We start from the raw sequence: 17,722 nt of genomic DNA, 5'->3' as shown, positions 1-17,722 counted from the left end.
AAAAACAAATGCACATTAGCATCAATTACTAACAGCCTACCTGTGGCACACGTAAAGTGTGAATATATAATCTTCTCAATATCTGGATTCAATTCGACAAACATCTGTAAAATGAATTCTCTAGCAGGTATGGCATCTCTTTGTGGGCCTGTGAAATATATAAGCAAGCATACGAATTGACAATTACTTCTATTTATATTTATTCAAGCACATACTATCTTTTTTCTCCCAATTTAATTATGTAATATCAGTGGGATATTATTTTAAAATCTGATTGAAACCAATTCAAATATTAATTAATATTAATAACATAAAATTACAAGACTTATACTACCTATAATAAAATACTTTTAGAACACAAAAATATAATAATAACAGAAAACTAAAATTAATATCAATTATTTTACTACAATATATAAACTAATATACATTAAAATGATATGTAAAGATTAAAGAGAAAATTAGATACAGAAGGTAAAAATTATGTTTTCATGGAGAAAAAAACATTTTTTTTTGAATGTTGAAACTATTATCAAATCCACTTTATCTGGTTTACTAAATCAATAAAGTTTATATCCAAATCCAATAAATACTGAAGGACAAATTATTCAATTAGTTCTATTAACTCTCAAAGAAACCTTTTAAAGCTATTATCAGTCAAATACAAATCTCTTATGTAAGTTTAATATATGTTTTCATTTTATCAGATTAAGAAAATATAACACATTTTAATTAGATTATTTAAATTAGATCTAATTAGATACGCCTGGGAAGTTCTAAGGAATGTTTATGTCAAAATGCTTTGAAATCAATCGTAAAGTAAATAAATTTCCCTAAAGTAAAGCTAAAATCTCTATTTATGTATGTAAGTTGTTCTGGTATGGTTTTATGGAAAAGTTGTATCACTTATTATTGATAAAATGAATGAAAGGTAATGTCGAAATACAGAAAATAGCTGTTCTATAATACAGAAAGGGTTAAGCTTTAAGGATACAGTTACAACTTTATGATGTATAGTTACTGGCTCAATTTAGAAAATTCTCTACAAAACATCTACAATTTCTGCCATGATGTGTTATATTTAAACAGACCTGTCGCACACGTGAAGTGAGAGTAGCACATGCGGTCAGGATCAGGATTCGTACTGAGATACACCTTTAAGATGAATTCCCTTGCTGGTACATCTTGTTGTTTAGGGCCTATACCATACAACTTGTTCACTTACTAATAATAAACTGAATAGTATGTTCCAGAGCAATGCGAAATAATTCTAAGCCTGATTCTCTGAACGTATTGACAATTCATCCGAAGGTGTTTCATATTTCACATTTTATGATATACTTAATAATATTATGATATTATAACTTCTATATTACTTTAAGAGATAAAGAGTCAATTTTATTAATTTTAATAAATATAAATAAAATTTTTAATAGAAACACAATATTGACTGAATAATTTATAAGAAAGGGAAAGATATAAATTTACTAAATATTTTAGGGGAAATAAATATATAACTTATACGAGAAGTATCAGTACGAGTAAAAAATATTTTTTTCAATTGATTCGAAATGTTATTAAAGAATTTTCACCAAGTTCGAACCTATCTATACCCTACTGAATTAATAGTTTAGAAATTATTTCCTTTTCTATTTTATTTGCGAAAGTTTAAGTTCTCTGCGATATATTTTAAAACATGGTAATTCAATTTATTTTTCTATTTATTAAGGATAAAATACTGTATGAAAAGTATTTCCAAATCACTAGTAACGAATTATAAAGATTTAATAAAAATGGATGAAAAATCAAATACCTATGTATAATGTTGGAATAATTACATTAACTAGAAATATAAAAATTAAAAATCTATTTGCAATGTTCAATAATGGAATTGTCTGCTGTGTTTTAAAAAATTAATTCATCTTCCTGGATAGAATAAAGAAACATAATCATTTCTGAAGATAAAATTCATTCTAAACCGAGTATATTAAAATTAACAAAGATTATCAACCTTTATTAATAACTTATTGGATTTTATTATGTGTTTGTATGAGAACATTCTATGTAAAATCACATCTCGAATCAACTGGTAGATTTTCGTTCACACATAATGAACAATAGTAAACATCTAGTATATTACATACGATGTTGTACGTATCAATCTAAAGATTCACAAACATTAATAAGTTTGATGTTGTGAATGTTGTTATACAGTATAATTTCCAAAAGTAAATATTAGTGTTATGTACCTACCATTATATTCAGGAAAATAGTCAACAAGATGAGAGTACATAATCTTCTCCTCGAGCAGATCTTTCTTGTTTAGGAACAGAATAACAGAAGACTGTTGAAACCAAGGATATGTAATAATTGTTTTGAACAAAGCCTTACTTTCTTCCATTCGATTCTGGAAAATGGTAATAACAAGTTAGAATGATATGATTCAATTAATGATATGATTTATATGGGTAAACTAAAAAATAAGAGAAAGAAATATTGTAATAGTATTTACCTCATTTTCCGATTCAAACAAAATTTGATCATATTCACTTAAAGCTACTAAAAAGATGATAGAAGTGACATTCTCGAAACAGTGGATCCACTTCCTTCTTTCTGATCTCTGTCCACCAACGTCTACCATCCTGTAAAATATACTTATGTAATATTGTTCATCTTTTCACTTATGACTTAAATATTTGCTACAATATTAATCAAACTAAAGCGCAAACTGTTACCCGATATTTATCAATTTGTTAAGTGCAGTTTGTAAATAATTCCTAATTTCACATTCAGAATTTAAATTACTCGTACGATTCATTAGTCAAATGTCAAATGTAATATTTACAAAATGATATTTCCTGAACAGAAATTTCATGGAAAAACATGCAAACAATGAGCTATTTAAAGCAAACGGAGGATAAAAATTGAAGAGAAAAAAAACAAAAAAAGAAAAGAAAGGAGAACGAAACAGGAAGAATCAGCTATAAAATATGTAGTAAATAACATAACCCTGTTTTTTTTTTTAATAAGAAGTTATCTACGTGTTCACTCACCTTGTCAATTTTTTAAGGTACAAATAGTAAATATTACTATTATTACGTTACATTATCAATGATAACTTATTAATTACCTGCTACTTCTATTTTACCTCTGTAACTTATAAAGTCTATTTCCATACTGTGATAACTTACGTATAAGAGAATATTATTTACATTACAACAAATCGCGATAATACTTAAGAAACTATATACGATCGAGAGAAAAAAAAATGATTAACATAAATAAATGGTATTGCGATAATGTACAAACAAAAAATACATGACACGATAGGAATAAAATAAAAGTGTTTACCCGTATTAAAAAAAACTCACACAGGTATTTCGATACTAATCCATTACTCCAGGTTAGTACGATACTAAGTTAGTATAGTATACTTCTAAACGTATAGTCAAGTTCAAGTAATGTGTGTTAGTACCTAAATATGATGGAGTCCAGATCAAACGGATATTCTATAATGCCAGTAGTAGGAGCTCGAGCCCGAAGAATGTCTTGTTCGGTAGGAAGGAAGTCAGGCTTTTCGATACGTTCTAGGTCACTAAGATAACTGCAAAACAAACGAAGCCACAGTCTGATAGTGCATGCCCATGCATGTATTAAAGGTGATTACGAGGAGAGGAATATCGCAAAACATTTGACACATGCTCGTTGTCCCCAGCCTGTAAGAATTCTCTCAAATGCAAAGTTCATTGATTTATTCTTACAGTTTTATGACACAGTAACTGACAGTGGGACAGTTTACATTGTTCACCGCAAAGCTATTATGTTCCTTGTAAATAAATACGATTGATCGAGAGAAGACAGTGTGCGTCCATACTCCGCTGGAAGAGGAACACCTTGCGTTGTGTCTTCTCTCCGCATACAGAGCACGAAATTTTCTCGTCGTCGCGAGAGACGAAATTTCGTACATGGGAACTTAGCACCACGGCACGTCATAAAACCGGAGGTATCAATGGAACTCGCGACACGCCAGTGAGAAAGGAGAAACGAAACGAATGATGGATTCCATGTACAATGAAATCGGTGAGTCACAATACATGCAGCCACGATGCAGAAAGAGTCCAATGTAAGTAGATCACAGGCACAGGCAGCGTCTTCCTTTGCATGGCGAGACATACCTAAATCGAATTTCTTCCAAGTCAAAAGGATATTCAATTATACCAGTAGTAGGCACTCTCACACGAAGAATGTCCTGTTCTGTTGGGAGGTAGCCTCTTGCTGCGACTCGATCTATCTCCAATAGGTAACTGAAACATCATGTTCTCAATACCTGATACACGGAACATCTGGCATTCCCAAATATTATAATCTCGTTCAACGAACAAATATCGAATCAACCAGATATCGAGTAAACCATTCACATGAGTAAATGGATCGCTTATTAAATAGAAACCTAGCAGTCGGTGCAAACCTTCAACGTTCCATCAAATATTTCTTTACAACGAATTCTTCATATTTAGACGTTACACGCGTTTAACGTTTCACACAGGCCTGTACTTGGCGGCTGCGTATTCGACTCGTTTAGGGGCCGACACGTTGGGACTGCTAACCGAACAATGACGTCGAGTGGAACGAGGTGAAAAAAAGATACGCTCTCCTCAGGGGCAAGTAGATGGCAAAGACACGTCCAGACGGTACTTACTACTTAGCGGAGTCTGTGAGCTGATATTCTCGCCTGCGGTCGTAACACTCTTGGATACCACTATCCGCCCATAAATCTTTGATTGCTTCTACGTATGGACTTTCAAAGGTTGTAACTGTCTCGAAGTCCACGCTTCGCACGAGTTCTGCTTTTTCCTAGGATCGCATGGAAACAACACATTTTTCAGTTGCACTTGGTTACCATAATTAACACGGGGAGAAGGGAGCCCAGGGTCACCGATAAAAATACTCACTATATTCGCAGATGAGGCGTACTGGATCTTGAGGAGGTCCATCGCCCGGATCATGGACTGCATGGCCATGAAAATGTTTTGGTACACGAGTTTAATGAACCCCCTCTTGTCATCGTCCGAGTAACCAGACCCGTGGATGATTCTCATCTGTTTAATGAAGGTGGATTTGCCGGATTCACCAGTACCTGTAACAAGTTTGTGAATCATTAACGAGCGAACGTTGCCGAGGTAATCGACTTTTTCTGGGTTACTCGTACTTTCACGATTCGGCTTAATCGACCGATGAATTTATAAATTTCATTCATACGTAACGAAGGTGTTCCATCGCGTGCGTTACGTTCGCCATTACGTATTATTAGGATAAATCGGCTAAAGCTGTGTATTTACTGGAACAAATGTTACCAGATAGTACGTATGTGTGAAATCTGTCTGTGAAACGTGCGATGTACCAGTGCTGTTTTGTAGCGGTAATTGCAATCAATTTATTTCTTAAGAAAATAATCATTTTTCTAGAAATAAGCTTCGATAGAATGTAAATACACCGTTGGCTATTTTGTACAAATACTACTGTTTTTACTGCATTCTACTGTTTTTTGTTCTTTTCTCTGGTTACTTTATTACAAATTATCGTGTCGTACGTAATACTAAAGGCACTAAGCAAGGTAAAGTTTGCCATTTTTCAGCAAATGTACGTATAACGATTAGGTGTCTTAATATTTACAGCCAACAACGTACTGTGATGTATCTTTGTGGTCAATTTGACGAATCAATTTAATAAATCAGTAGATAGATTCCATCAGATAATTAGGAACCACAGTTAAAAATTTCATTCGCCTATTTCCACGGCTATTTATAGAAATATCATCTTGTAACACAAGCTTTTAAGACATTTTAATTTGAGACATTTCCAAAAAAGAGATCCATCTTTTTTCAGGATTATTCGATATTATTGGTATCCGCGTAGCAATTCAATCGAGAGTGCAATTATTTAGTTATATCAAAAATAGCAGCACCTATGTCAAGTATTTTCAAATTTTAGGGTGTCGATTATCGACTGATGCCGTAATAAATAATCAGAGCAGGTTTTACTACATTTGGTCTATGTTCCTTTCAGAATATTTAACGTTACTTTGTATTCTATATCTAAATAAAAAATCCTATATCACGTAGAGTGCAGAATATAAATAAAAACAAAACACTAAGATTAAGTAACTTTAATTTTTAGATCCAATTCCATGGCTGGGTTTCGTCTCGTTCAAGTTATCTAAATTCAGCACACTTGAAACGTTTCTTCGGGTTTTAAGCGAGGTTAGAATTCTCTTAGCCATTCTTTGTTATTTCTTCAACTAAAAAGAAAAATGGTTATTAGATAACGTTCTATTTCCAGCGTCGACCTTCTCTTAATTATTATACGAATTCTCTAAGCTAAGTCGACTTTTACCTAACTTTCGGTTTGATCGTAGCGAGCAAATCATCGACCGTTTTTGTAAACATTCTAAGACGATTTTTATATTCTTTTTTATGTCTTATGGCCAGCTTCGGATATTTTTACGACGTTTTCAGGTATCCATTTTTTATTAAGTATCAGTCGAAGCTACTTGCCACTCGTTACTCAACGATTTCGAGCCGATTAATTCGACTTATATCGATGTTTATGTAATCGAGGCTTTAAAATCGTTATGCGTGCCGAATTTTTTCTGCGAATGCAAATCTAAGGTTATGTAACGAAAGGAGCGTAAAAAGCATAAACAAAGAATTTTGGCGTTAACCAATAGGTTACCAATAGCAATTAAAGCAAGTAGCACGGTACTGCGTGTTAAGTGACGATATTTGTGCTCGTACACAAGCAGCGTTCAACAATCAAACACGTAAACTCAATTATTATACGCCGCCACACTTTGTCAAATAGTGCGTCGTAAACTGCATTAAAGCAGAATCGAATAATTTGAAAATATCATCGATACTTGTGCGATCAAAGAACGAGAGAAAGTATCGATTGCAACAAAGCGCTGGTGCTCGCTATTCGATAATTAATACAGCGATCCAGTTACTCATTTCTGCCTCGTATCTTGGTGTCTGAAAGGGAAACAACTGAAAAATAGGTAATATTGAGCCGTCCTGCTTCTATGTACAAACCGTTCCAATGACAAATATCGTATTACATTATCACTCGTTAATAGAATACGGATGTACGGCTGTCTACAAACATTACGAGTTATTAACGGTTGCGTAAGTTACTCGGCGGGTCGCATATTAATACTTGCATTTGCATGATCCGCGTTGCTCGGTTCGTAGCAAGAAACGGCCAAAGTTCCCGTGAGAACACGTGGACGACAAAAGCCGGCCCAACGATTTTCCAAGCGACAGCTACGCGTATCGAGAATCGAATCGACGCCGCCGCGTGGTTCGAGTTGGCCGACCTCCGCCGACCTCCACCGCTCGTTCGACAATTTCCGCGCAGTGGCCGATGCGGGCCTCGTGCTTTTCCGGATCGCCGGCGGAAGCATACGAACATCTACGACGAAAAACCGAGCCGCCAACCCGAAATGGGAAGTGACACCAACACCAGGGACGTACCATCGTCTGTCTTCTTCCCTGCATCCTTTCGTATCCGATTCTTTGAATTACGTGAAATTTCATAAAAATACCGGCTCATGTCCTTATTTTTCAACAGTATCTTTTTCTGTCAGGTCCAGTCTGTGTTTTGGCCATACGATAGAGTATAAAAATGACAGGAAATTTAACGTTAAAGTTTTATGTTGGTATATTATGAATTTCGGTAACTTTTGCATTGAGACAATCTTTTACCGGATTAGCAACGGTCGTTTTGTAAATTTACATTTCCTTTTTATACTTCTCGTTTTATAAATTTTCTTCTGGTCGCCATTGTACTAATTTCTTCTTCTCTCTGCGTCTATTTGGATATTACTCGGGTCTAATTAATTAGTATGTAAATGCTACAATAAATACTATGGTGTGGTTTTGCGGCCACCGTGGATAATTACGTTAGGACATTCAATCAGAAATTAACCTACGGAATCACTTTTGTAAAATATTTTTACGTCATAATTGCAGTTGGAACTTTGGAAATTTATTATATTATAGTTTAACATATTTTCTGTTGAGTTTACTAGTTTCAGTTAATTATGTCTGCGGAATATGCATTTCTCTTTAACACAGCAAAAACGTAGCCAGAGATTTTATTAAAATTTTAATTAAAACGTTTCGTTATTAATTTTTTTAACTAATAATTTTACACGCTTGTTGCAACGATTTTTCTACGAATTTGCAAAACTCGCGCACGGCTACTATAAGAATAAAAATTACTTTGCGCTATCCTTTTTTTGGGGGGGGGGGGGTTTAAGTTTCAAGCAAAGTCTTCATATATGTACAACGAAAAATCATAGTGACGTAAATAAACCGTTATTTAATATTACAAAATAATGTTCTGTGTTTATCATTATACAAATTTATATTTTTTCAGGTCATAAAGACGCATCGCGGCAGAGAATAAAGTTATAACTAACTTAATTATAAAAGTAAAACCACCATACTTTTAAGAGCTGAAATACACGATAAAATTCTCAATATTTTCATTTACATCGTTATGATTTTCAGCCTGTCATATACTGTTCGAATTTACTTATTAATGATAATAAACACCTTCCAATACATCGATAATGAACAGAAAATTACACGTAAATCGTTGCGGAATAATTTGAAGGAGAGAAGAATCCAACGAAAATTCAGCGAGGACTCTGCAATCGAATTAACACGAATTTCAGTCGAACTTTCCAGTCACAATTCCGCTGTAAATAGTCGATGCTATGATATCTCGCAGCCGCTGCTATAATGGAGCAATAATTCGCTCATAAACTAACACTATCAGCCGTTGCAACTAGTATATACCATTTCTTTTCCTCTTTCTTGCTAATAATAACGCCGACATTAAATAGGTTGCAAGCCGATTAATTCGACCCTTATCGGATCATACGCTCGGAAGTGTGCAAATGAATTTTTTCCGCAAGGAGTTGCTCGCCATTTAATCGAACCGTGCTTTAAGTGAGCTGTTCGATTTGATAATCCATGAAATTATCCTTGTCATTCTCGTTGCAGATTGTCACCTGTATAAACCGCCGAACCGTTCGTTTACACCTCTTTGCTCTTTATCCAAGTTAGCTGAAAGCTGGCCATCGAACTTTCTGCAAACGTTTCTTTACTTTGTCATCGCTGGTAGCTTTTCATTCGGATAATTTGAACCAGTCGACTCGAGCAAGACGAAATATTAACCTTTGACTTGCAGCTATTATCGCAGATATTAGCTAAATGCTAAACAGCAATTTTTCAAATCGACCTAATCAAACCAATTTTAACCACCACGAGGTCTTCTAAGACCACGAGGAACTTGGATGTTTCTTAAACTCCTCCAGTCACGTTTATGCTGAAGATTGTAACGGAATTCTACCTGATAACAAAAATTGATGCGAACTGTAACTTTAGTTGTAATTCTTCGTTAAATTATAGAGAACCTTTTGTAACCATAGAGTCTGATTGTACCAGCCTCTGATCCCGAGCAACTTGACTGTAAATACAAGTACGTTACATGTGCTTGTTACGTGTACACCGAACTATATCTCAACTTACAATATTCACTTATGTTTGTATTTATCGTGTTAGATCATTAGGTAAACGTATGGAAATATTTACACTATGTTTCGGATTTATTTTGCCACGTGAAATTATCTTTCACCTGGTTGTATCATCAACCATGAGCTTCTCGGAAGCCAAACCGATCAACTCAACTCTTTATCAGCCTCGCAATTATGCTACATACGTGTACGCCTAATGTTTGCCTTTTGAAATAAATTACTCGTTTCCATAAGCTGATTCATTGCAAGAAGATAACGTAAATGACAGCAAAGTCTAAGGCAAGATTTAAAAAAGTAGTTTAGCAACATCACTTTCTTGGTGTTGATCAATGTCGTTTCTCAACATCTCGGTTGCAAGACACTGTGCATGTACAATGGCTACAAAGATTACTGCGCATACTATTGCAAATACTATTCGCACAACATAGCATTAAATATAACATCTACATAAATTTCGTGTTATTCAATGTTATACAAATTTGACATATGGGAAAATGAAACGCATGTAAAATCTATTTAAAAGAATGCTTCGTTCAGTGTCCTTGCTGTGCATCTCAATATTGCCACCTGACACTGTCTGTATTTGGTGAACAGTTAATGTTCGTCTAAGTAGCTGGTAAGGAACTCGCAAAGCATGGGGCCCAAGCGAAGAAAGATGTAGAGAAAGATGAAAGAAAAGTAAAGAATAGAAGAATGAATAGAGTCCAGACTGTCGTACAAATTTCTGTTATAAAGAGAAGCTGCTTTGTAGTGTGAACTCTATTGACCTACCATTCACGGTACAGCACACAATTCTAAAGTGGTACGAAATTAGATGAACCAATTATTGAAAAAGGTTGAAAATATCCAAAGAATTGAAGAAAGCACATATCCAGTTCAGAACAAAGTGGGTGAAACAGGCTGAAATTTATCAGATCAGATTTACCAGACATATGGGGTCTAGAAATATGCTAAGCATTTATCGAAAGCAATTTTAGCATTTATCGAAAAATCAATATCTTCGTATGAACAAATTTGTATAATTGCCTTGAGTGCTTAGTAACGAAGATCTGTAATCGATGTTTTATACAAGTTCATTCAGACAGAGTAAAAAATATACGTGTAAAAGGACGCGTCTTTCAGTTGTTAAAAAGAAAGTGTTTCTAGTTTGTTCCCCTTAATTTTGGTGAGAAAATGTTTGTATTACTCGCTTTTTGCACGCTGGAAATATGTTTATACGAAATATGAAATAGGACAAATCTCACGATCTGTACAAAAATCACATACAAATTGTTTAGTTTGCGATATAAATTCTAATTATATGGTATAGTTTCTAATTTGTTCCCCTTAATTTTGGTGAGAAAATCTTTGCATTATTCGCTTTTTGCGCTCTGGAAACATGTTGATATAAAATATGAAATAAGACAAATCTCACGATCTGTACAAAAATCACATACAAATTGTTTAGTTTGCGATATAAATTCTAATTATATGGTATAGTTTCTAATTTGTTCCTCTTAATTTTGGTGAGAAAATCTTTGTATTATTCGCTTTTTGCGCGCTGGAAATATGTTGATACGAAATATGAAATAAGACAAATCTGACGATTTCTACAAAAATCACATACAAATTGTTTAGTTTGCGATATAAATTCTAATTGTATGGTATAGTTTCTAATTTGTTCCCCTTAATTTTGGTGAGAAAATGTTTGTATTATTCGCTTTTTGCGCGCTGGAAATATGTTGATATAAAATATGAAATAAGACAAATCTCACGATTTGTACAAAAATCACATACAAATTTTCTAGTTTGCGATATAAATTCTAATTGTATGGTATAGTTTCTAATTTGTTCCCCTTAATTTTGGTGAGAAAATGTTTGTATTATTCGCTTTTTGCGCGCTGGAAATATGTTTATACGAAATATGAAATAGGACAAATCTCACGATCTGTACAAAAATCACATACAAATTGTTTAGTTTGCGATATAAATTCTAATTGTATGGTATAGTTTCTAATTTGTTCCCCTTAATTTTGGTGAAAAAATGTTTGTATTATTCGCTTTTTGCGCGCTGGAAATATGTTGATACGAAATATGAAATAAGACAAATCTCACGATCTGTACAAAAATCACATACAAATTGTTTAGTTTGCGATATAAATTCTAATTGTATGGTATAGTTTCTAATTTGTTCCCCTTAATTTTGGTGAGAAAATCTTTGCATTATTCGCTTTTTGCGCTCTGGAAACATGTTGATATAAAATATGAAATAAGACAAATCTCACGATTTGTACAAAAATCACATACAAATTTTCTAGTTTGCGATATAAATTCTAATTGTATGGTATAGTTTCTAACTTGTTCCCCTTAATTTTGGTGAGAAAATGTTTGTATTATTCGCTTTTTGCGCGCTGGAAATATGTTGATACGAAATGTGAAATAAGACAAATCTCACGATCTGTACAAAAATCACATACAAATTTTCTAGTTTGCGATATAAATTCTAATTGTATGGTATAGTTTCTAATTTGTTCCCCTTAATTTTGGTGAGAAAATGTTTTTATTATTCGCTTTTTGCGCGCTGCAAATATGTTGATACGAAATATGAAATAAGACAAATCTCACGATCTGTACAAAAATCACATACAAATTGTTTAGTTTGCGATATAAATTCTAATTGTATGGTATAGTTTCTAATTTGTTCCCCTTAATTTTGGTGAGAAAATCTTTGTATTATTCGCTTTTTGCGCGCTGGAAATATGTTGATACGAAATATGAAATAAGACAAATCTCACGATCTGTACAAAAATCACATACAAATTGTTTAGTTTGCGATATAAATTCTAATTGTATGGTATAGTTTCTAATTTGTTCCTCTTAATTTTGGTGAGAAAATGTTTGTATTATTCGCTTTTTGCGCGCTGGAAATATGTTGATACGAAATATGAAATAAGACAAATCTCACGATTTGTACAAGAATCACATACAAATTGTTTAGTTTGCGATATAAATTCTAATTGTATGGTATAGTTTCTAATTTGTTCCTCTTAATTTTGGTGAGAAAATGTTTTTATTATTCGCTTTTTGCGCGCTGGAAACATGTTTATATGAAATATGAAATAAGACAAATCTCACGATCTGTACAAAAATCACATACAAATTGTTTAGTTTGCGATATAAATTCTAATTGTATGGTATAGTTTCTAATTGTTCCCCTTAATTTTGGTGAGAAAATCTTTGTATTATTCGCTTTTTGCGCGCTGGAAATATGTTTATACGAAATATGAAATAGGACAAATCTCACGATCTGTACAAAAATCACATACAAATTGTTTAGTTTGCGATATAAATTCTAATTGTATGGTATAGTTTCTAATTTGTTCCCCTTAATTTTGGTGAGAAAATGTTTGTATTATTCGCTTTTTGCACGTTGGAAATATGTTGATATAAAATATGAAATAAGACAAATCTCACGATTTGTACAAAAATCACATACAAATTTTCTAGTTTGCGATATAAATGTGCGCAGCTCGTAGCATCGTCTGAAATAAGCGCTGCATCTAACCCAATTTTCTGCCCTCGCGTCGTTCGAAAATTGATCGTCACGTACGAAACACGCCACGTTTTGATCTTCTTCATCTTCACACGATGACTCCATTTCGAATTTCTGATTTCGTCCCTGGATATCTACGCAAGGGAACGAAATTTTGATCGATTCTGCACTTCGGAAAATGAAAACAGAAGCGATATACTACGCGACACCAAACATAAATGCTAGAACTACATACTTTAATGTTGAAATACGATTTCCAATATTCAGATAACATAATAACGTAGTGCACTGCTGACCATCAAGCTACGCGATGCAGAAGACTCTGGAAACGGCGAATTTCTTTGCTTTCACCGCCACTTAACGTATCTGTTTCATTTAACACGTTGAATGCCATGCTAGTTTTACAGGGATTGCCCGTGGCGTCATGACGAATTGTTTATTACGCGATACACATAATGTTGAAATATCACAAGTCCATATTTCACGTATAAATAAGATTACTTTTATACGTTTTATACTGCATTCATTTCGTCACACCATTGTAGTAACGATGGTAATAATGCAAAATTTATAACTATTGACATTCCTTCAAATTATATTATATTCCTACTAATCTTGGCGCGCCGGTCACCGGTGACCCCCACGGCGCCACTGACGAGTAGAGCGTCGGTCACCGGTGACCCCCGTAGCATTCGACGTGCTAAAGAATGGAAGCGGCCGAAGAGTAAAACTAAAGTGGAAGTAGGAAAGAAAGCCGAAAAACCGAAATCGATCCAGCTGTAAGAGAATTAAACAGTGGAGAGTGGCGCAGAGCGGGGTCACGCGCTCGATTCTAATTGTACCTTTTAGCTGTAGGGCTCTTAGTTGTTCTCCTTGGAAAGAACAATAACACTTGCGCGCCGGTGTACGTCCCTGAACATGGTGGGGCGGCAACAAACACGGAGCACGAAACGGAGCAAAAGGTGGGGTGGCTTAACGGCGGCGACGACGGCGGCGGCGGCGGCGGCGGCGGCGGCGGCGGCGGCGGTGGCGACAAAGGAAGATGTGCAGGTGGTACACACAGAGCACGGCGCCAGCATCGCCCTCGCGAAAATCATGAATGAAAACGGGCGAGCAGCCAGCACTACTGCGTGCTATCATGCAGCCACCGCGTATGGATCTCCTCTCGTCTCTCCCTTTCGAATGCATTGGCCGGCCAACAGCTCTCTCGCGTTCTCTTTAGTCTTTAGCAAGCGTGGCGGTAGCGGCAGCAGTGCCGCTGCCTTTTGTCCGCGCCGCGCTGAGAAAAGGCGATCTGCTCTCACCAACACGCCCTTCTTCGTCGCCGCCTAACTGTCGCGCGCAAGCAAGGGCAGCGTCAGTTTGCACAATATCGTGTGAACGACATCCCCCCGTTTTAAGAGGTTTATTTAGGCACCTGTATCTCATCGGCGTCGCATACCCCGGCTAAACTACTCGAATCGTTAGCACGCTTATTGGCGACAACTTCTGACCTGCCTTGGGATACGCGGGCTACCGTGTTTCCGTACGGATGTATAGCTATGATTGTAGGAAACAAAAAATGGAGAAAATCGAGGAGATTATATCGAGGATGTAGGATAAGGACGTAAGAAAATGTGGAAAATTTTGTAAATTTGAGAAAGTCGATCTGTGAATGCCTCGTACGGAGAGTTACGTTGTTGTTGATGAAATGCTCTGCGCACAGTTACGTTCGTTTTTCTCATATTAACGCTTTGGTGCATAAATTTGTTAGTAAGTTTAACCAGCAGCCGGCGATCTTTCGTAAAAATTTCATGTTCTTGAACTTTACGTAAATGGACGATTTGCGCGTGACACGAATACTAACGTTTAGCTTACGGACTTGAGGACACGTTGATGCCAACGGAGAGTGTTAATCTTCAGTTTGGAGAAAATAGAAAAGACATTTGCTCTGTTAGCAAAAATGAGAGCAAGATCCAAGTATGGCAGCGTTAATCGCTGGGCTAATAAAATTTTCAACGTTCGTAATTTCGCTGAAAATAATATTTTGTAATTAGAGTTTCAGGACCAGTAAAACGATATATTTTATTTATCGTTATAGCTGTTACAGTTACAAATTTTAGTTCATTCTTCCTGGTAACATTTTAATTTAATTTTCACGCTCGTACAGATCTAAATTATTCGTCAACATCAGGTTGTCCGTTCTTCCAATGCAGCTTCTTCGAAAGCTATATTAATATCACAAGCGATGTGTCCAAGTTTAAACTCACGTAAGAAAATGTTGACCTATGGTTCGCTTTAACGCACAATCCACCATTTTATAATAAAATAATGAACACAAAGCACCGATCGGTTAGCTTGAGAATTTTACACGTTCAAAACGTATCCCAAATGGATCGTTTCGTACGCAACCACTTAAATTATAAATTCAGCCCATAAGAACCATGGGTTTCTTTAATCCTCTATAACGTCACGCGATTTGAACGTGTACGTACCCATAGGTCGTATCTTTGATCTGTTAATTTTATTTTACACTATTATTGCATTGTATTACGATCACGTTAAGCCACTGTATTATTAGCGCTAAATATCTTGTTTACGACAATTATCAATATCTAAATTACAGATCAAACTGCAGATTTAAACAAGAAGTTATCACCAATTACGAATGTCTTCTTTTGGACAAGAGATTAATAGGTAAATTGTCAGGTGCGCTATGCTTGATACAACAGATTCAGTTGGTTTAACAGTTTAACATACGATTATCATACATAACGTCTTAAAAAATTCAACGTTATATTCCCCAGCTCCTTTTTATGTTATCTATACTATGCCTGGACTAATTATAGGCAATTAAAATGTATACTATGATATATGTGGTATAAGGTGCATAAGTTATATAACTCGTCGTAAGTTGATTAGTATACATTAAACGCTGGTTCGCCGAGATAAAAAAAATAGACGTGATAATTCTCTGCCTATCGGATTATCCTCTTTTCCCCGAGTATTTTATTTTTTTATTTTGTGTATATTTTATTTTGCTTCCGTTTAAACAATTCCGGATACCCGCCGCTACGTTTGAGTACGCGTTTTTATTTTTATTTTAATCCGTCGTTGCCCGTTGTTTCGAACGTTTGTTAAAATAATATATTCGAGGCAATGTTTCAGTATTTATTACGTATTTATTTAGCCTCTCAAAATATGCTACTCAGCGACCTTTTTCTTCAGGTTTTATTATGTAGGTGAAACAGTGTTCGAGATTATGAAATTTCTATGGGCAGACTTTCTGACACGTTGTTATGGCACGTGTGTTTCTTTCGTGTATCAACTTACTTCTACGAATAGATCGTTATAATTACGAAGTACGTAGAAATTGTACGTGGGCTAATATCGCTCAATGGCGTACTATTCTAATGAATAGATGATTAGTCACAGATACGTATAACACGAGACACTAACAATTGTCGTTTGATACACTCGGTATGACCGAGCTGCAAGCTCTTTCTTCTTCTTCCAATTCGTCAAAATTCCACTTGCTTGAATTCATCGATCGAATTTAACGAAAAAGCGATATGAAAACACGAATCTATGTATATAAATATAGGTATACGTAAAACGCAAGTGAGCGAAAAAAAGTTGAGAGAATTAAGTTTAAATCGTAAGAGAGCGAGAAAAAGATGTACGTGTCTCTGAATTTTTGAAAACAGCGTGAAACAGCGAGAAGCTAAAAAATGTCCAATTTACAAGTTGTATACGTATCGATGGATATTAAATAACTTTTGCGATTCTTGAAAGTAAAAATTAGCGTATTAAAGTTACTCTAACGGGTGCGGCAATAATTAACACGACTATGTTCCAACGATTTTATGTGAACCATCCTGGGAGAATAATAATTTTGCTTTTAACAGCTTTTTAATTGAATTAAATTAGTCGGAAATTTAGAAAACACGCGCCTCAACGAATACACTTCGTTGCGATAGTTTTGGATCGTAGCACGAAAGAGCAAGACAAGATGCATAAAACGCTAGCCATTTTCAACTCAAATTCAAATTCTCCGTAAATGAACAACAAGCGATAAATTTCTCAGCTTTGATTCCGCCGGAGAAAATTATCGATTTATCGTAACGCGAGTACGAAACCGGCAACGATATCTTACGAACGAGTCGTTCTGTTAACCGGAAACAAGCCCGCCAGCCAAAATATAGGAAAACACTGGAAAGGAAAATTCTGGCTGATAAAATTTCATGCGATAAAGAATGACGCAATAGGCATGTTAAGTATAGATACATCTGCGTGGTCTAAAAATACCAATTAGCGTTCGATGGAACGTCGAGCGGATGTACGCTCGTGACGAGAGGACAAGGGTGACATGAGAACGCTCCAAGGAAATTCCATTCGAAATTTCCACCGCGCGATCTATGAAATATCGGCGCGGTGGGGGCCGGCAGGCAGGCTGAACGTTTTCGAAACAATTTTTATCGCGCTCTTGGAAGGCTGAGTGGGAGGAAGAAGCTGGTTCCTCGATGTACATATGTGCGTTGACTTTATGGCCGATGAATGTGGAAGAATTGCGATTGGCGAAGCCGACGGCACAGAGTAGCGCGGTAAAT

General features: G+C 35.3%; 1 protein-coding gene and 1 long non-coding RNA gene across 8 annotated transcripts in view; both read right to left on the bottom strand.

Moving 5' to 3' along the window:
* Galphaq (G protein alpha q subunit) overlaps positions 1–17,722 on the bottom strand; it is a 65,568-nt gene that overhangs the window by 4,139 nt on the left and 43,707 nt on the right. For 2 of the 7 annotated variants that reach the window (XM_033340092.2, XM_033340091.2), the window contains exons 2-8: positions 4,953–5,137; positions 4,700–4,854; positions 4,176–4,304; positions 3,476–3,604; positions 2,513–2,642; positions 2,254–2,407; positions 41–148 (exon numbers count right to left, since the gene is read on the bottom strand). In XM_033340092.2, coding sequence (XP_033195983.1) covers positions 41–148; positions 2,254–2,407; positions 2,513–2,642; positions 3,476–3,604; positions 4,176–4,304; positions 4,700–4,854; positions 4,953–5,137 — 990 coding nt within the window. Of the gene's footprint in view, positions 1–40; positions 149–1,091; positions 1,200–2,253; positions 2,408–2,512; positions 2,643–3,475; positions 3,605–4,175; positions 4,305–4,699; positions 4,855–4,952; positions 5,138–17,722 lie in introns of all 7 variants that reach the window. The other 5 variants (XR_013058531.1, XM_033340087.2, XM_033340089.2 and 2 more) reach the window with 4 other exon arrangements.
* LOC117159897 (uncharacterized) lies at positions 5,147–8,057 on the bottom strand. Its single transcript, XR_004464662.2, has 4 exons — positions 7,213–8,057; positions 6,733–7,147; positions 6,394–6,649; positions 5,147–6,298 (listed from the first exon to the last, which is right to left on the bottom strand). It is a non-coding gene; the product is annotated as an uncharacterized LOC117159897 (long non-coding RNA).

This window comes from Bombus vancouverensis, chromosome 5 (genome assembly GCF_051014615.1).
Source record: "Bombus vancouverensis nearcticus chromosome 5, iyBomVanc1_principal, whole genome shotgun sequence".
Classification (NCBI taxonomy): Eukaryota; Metazoa; Arthropoda; class Insecta; order Hymenoptera; family Apidae; genus Bombus; species Bombus vancouverensis.
Note: the sequence above shows the minus strand (reverse complement) of the source record. Positions and strands in the feature narration are given on the sequence as shown.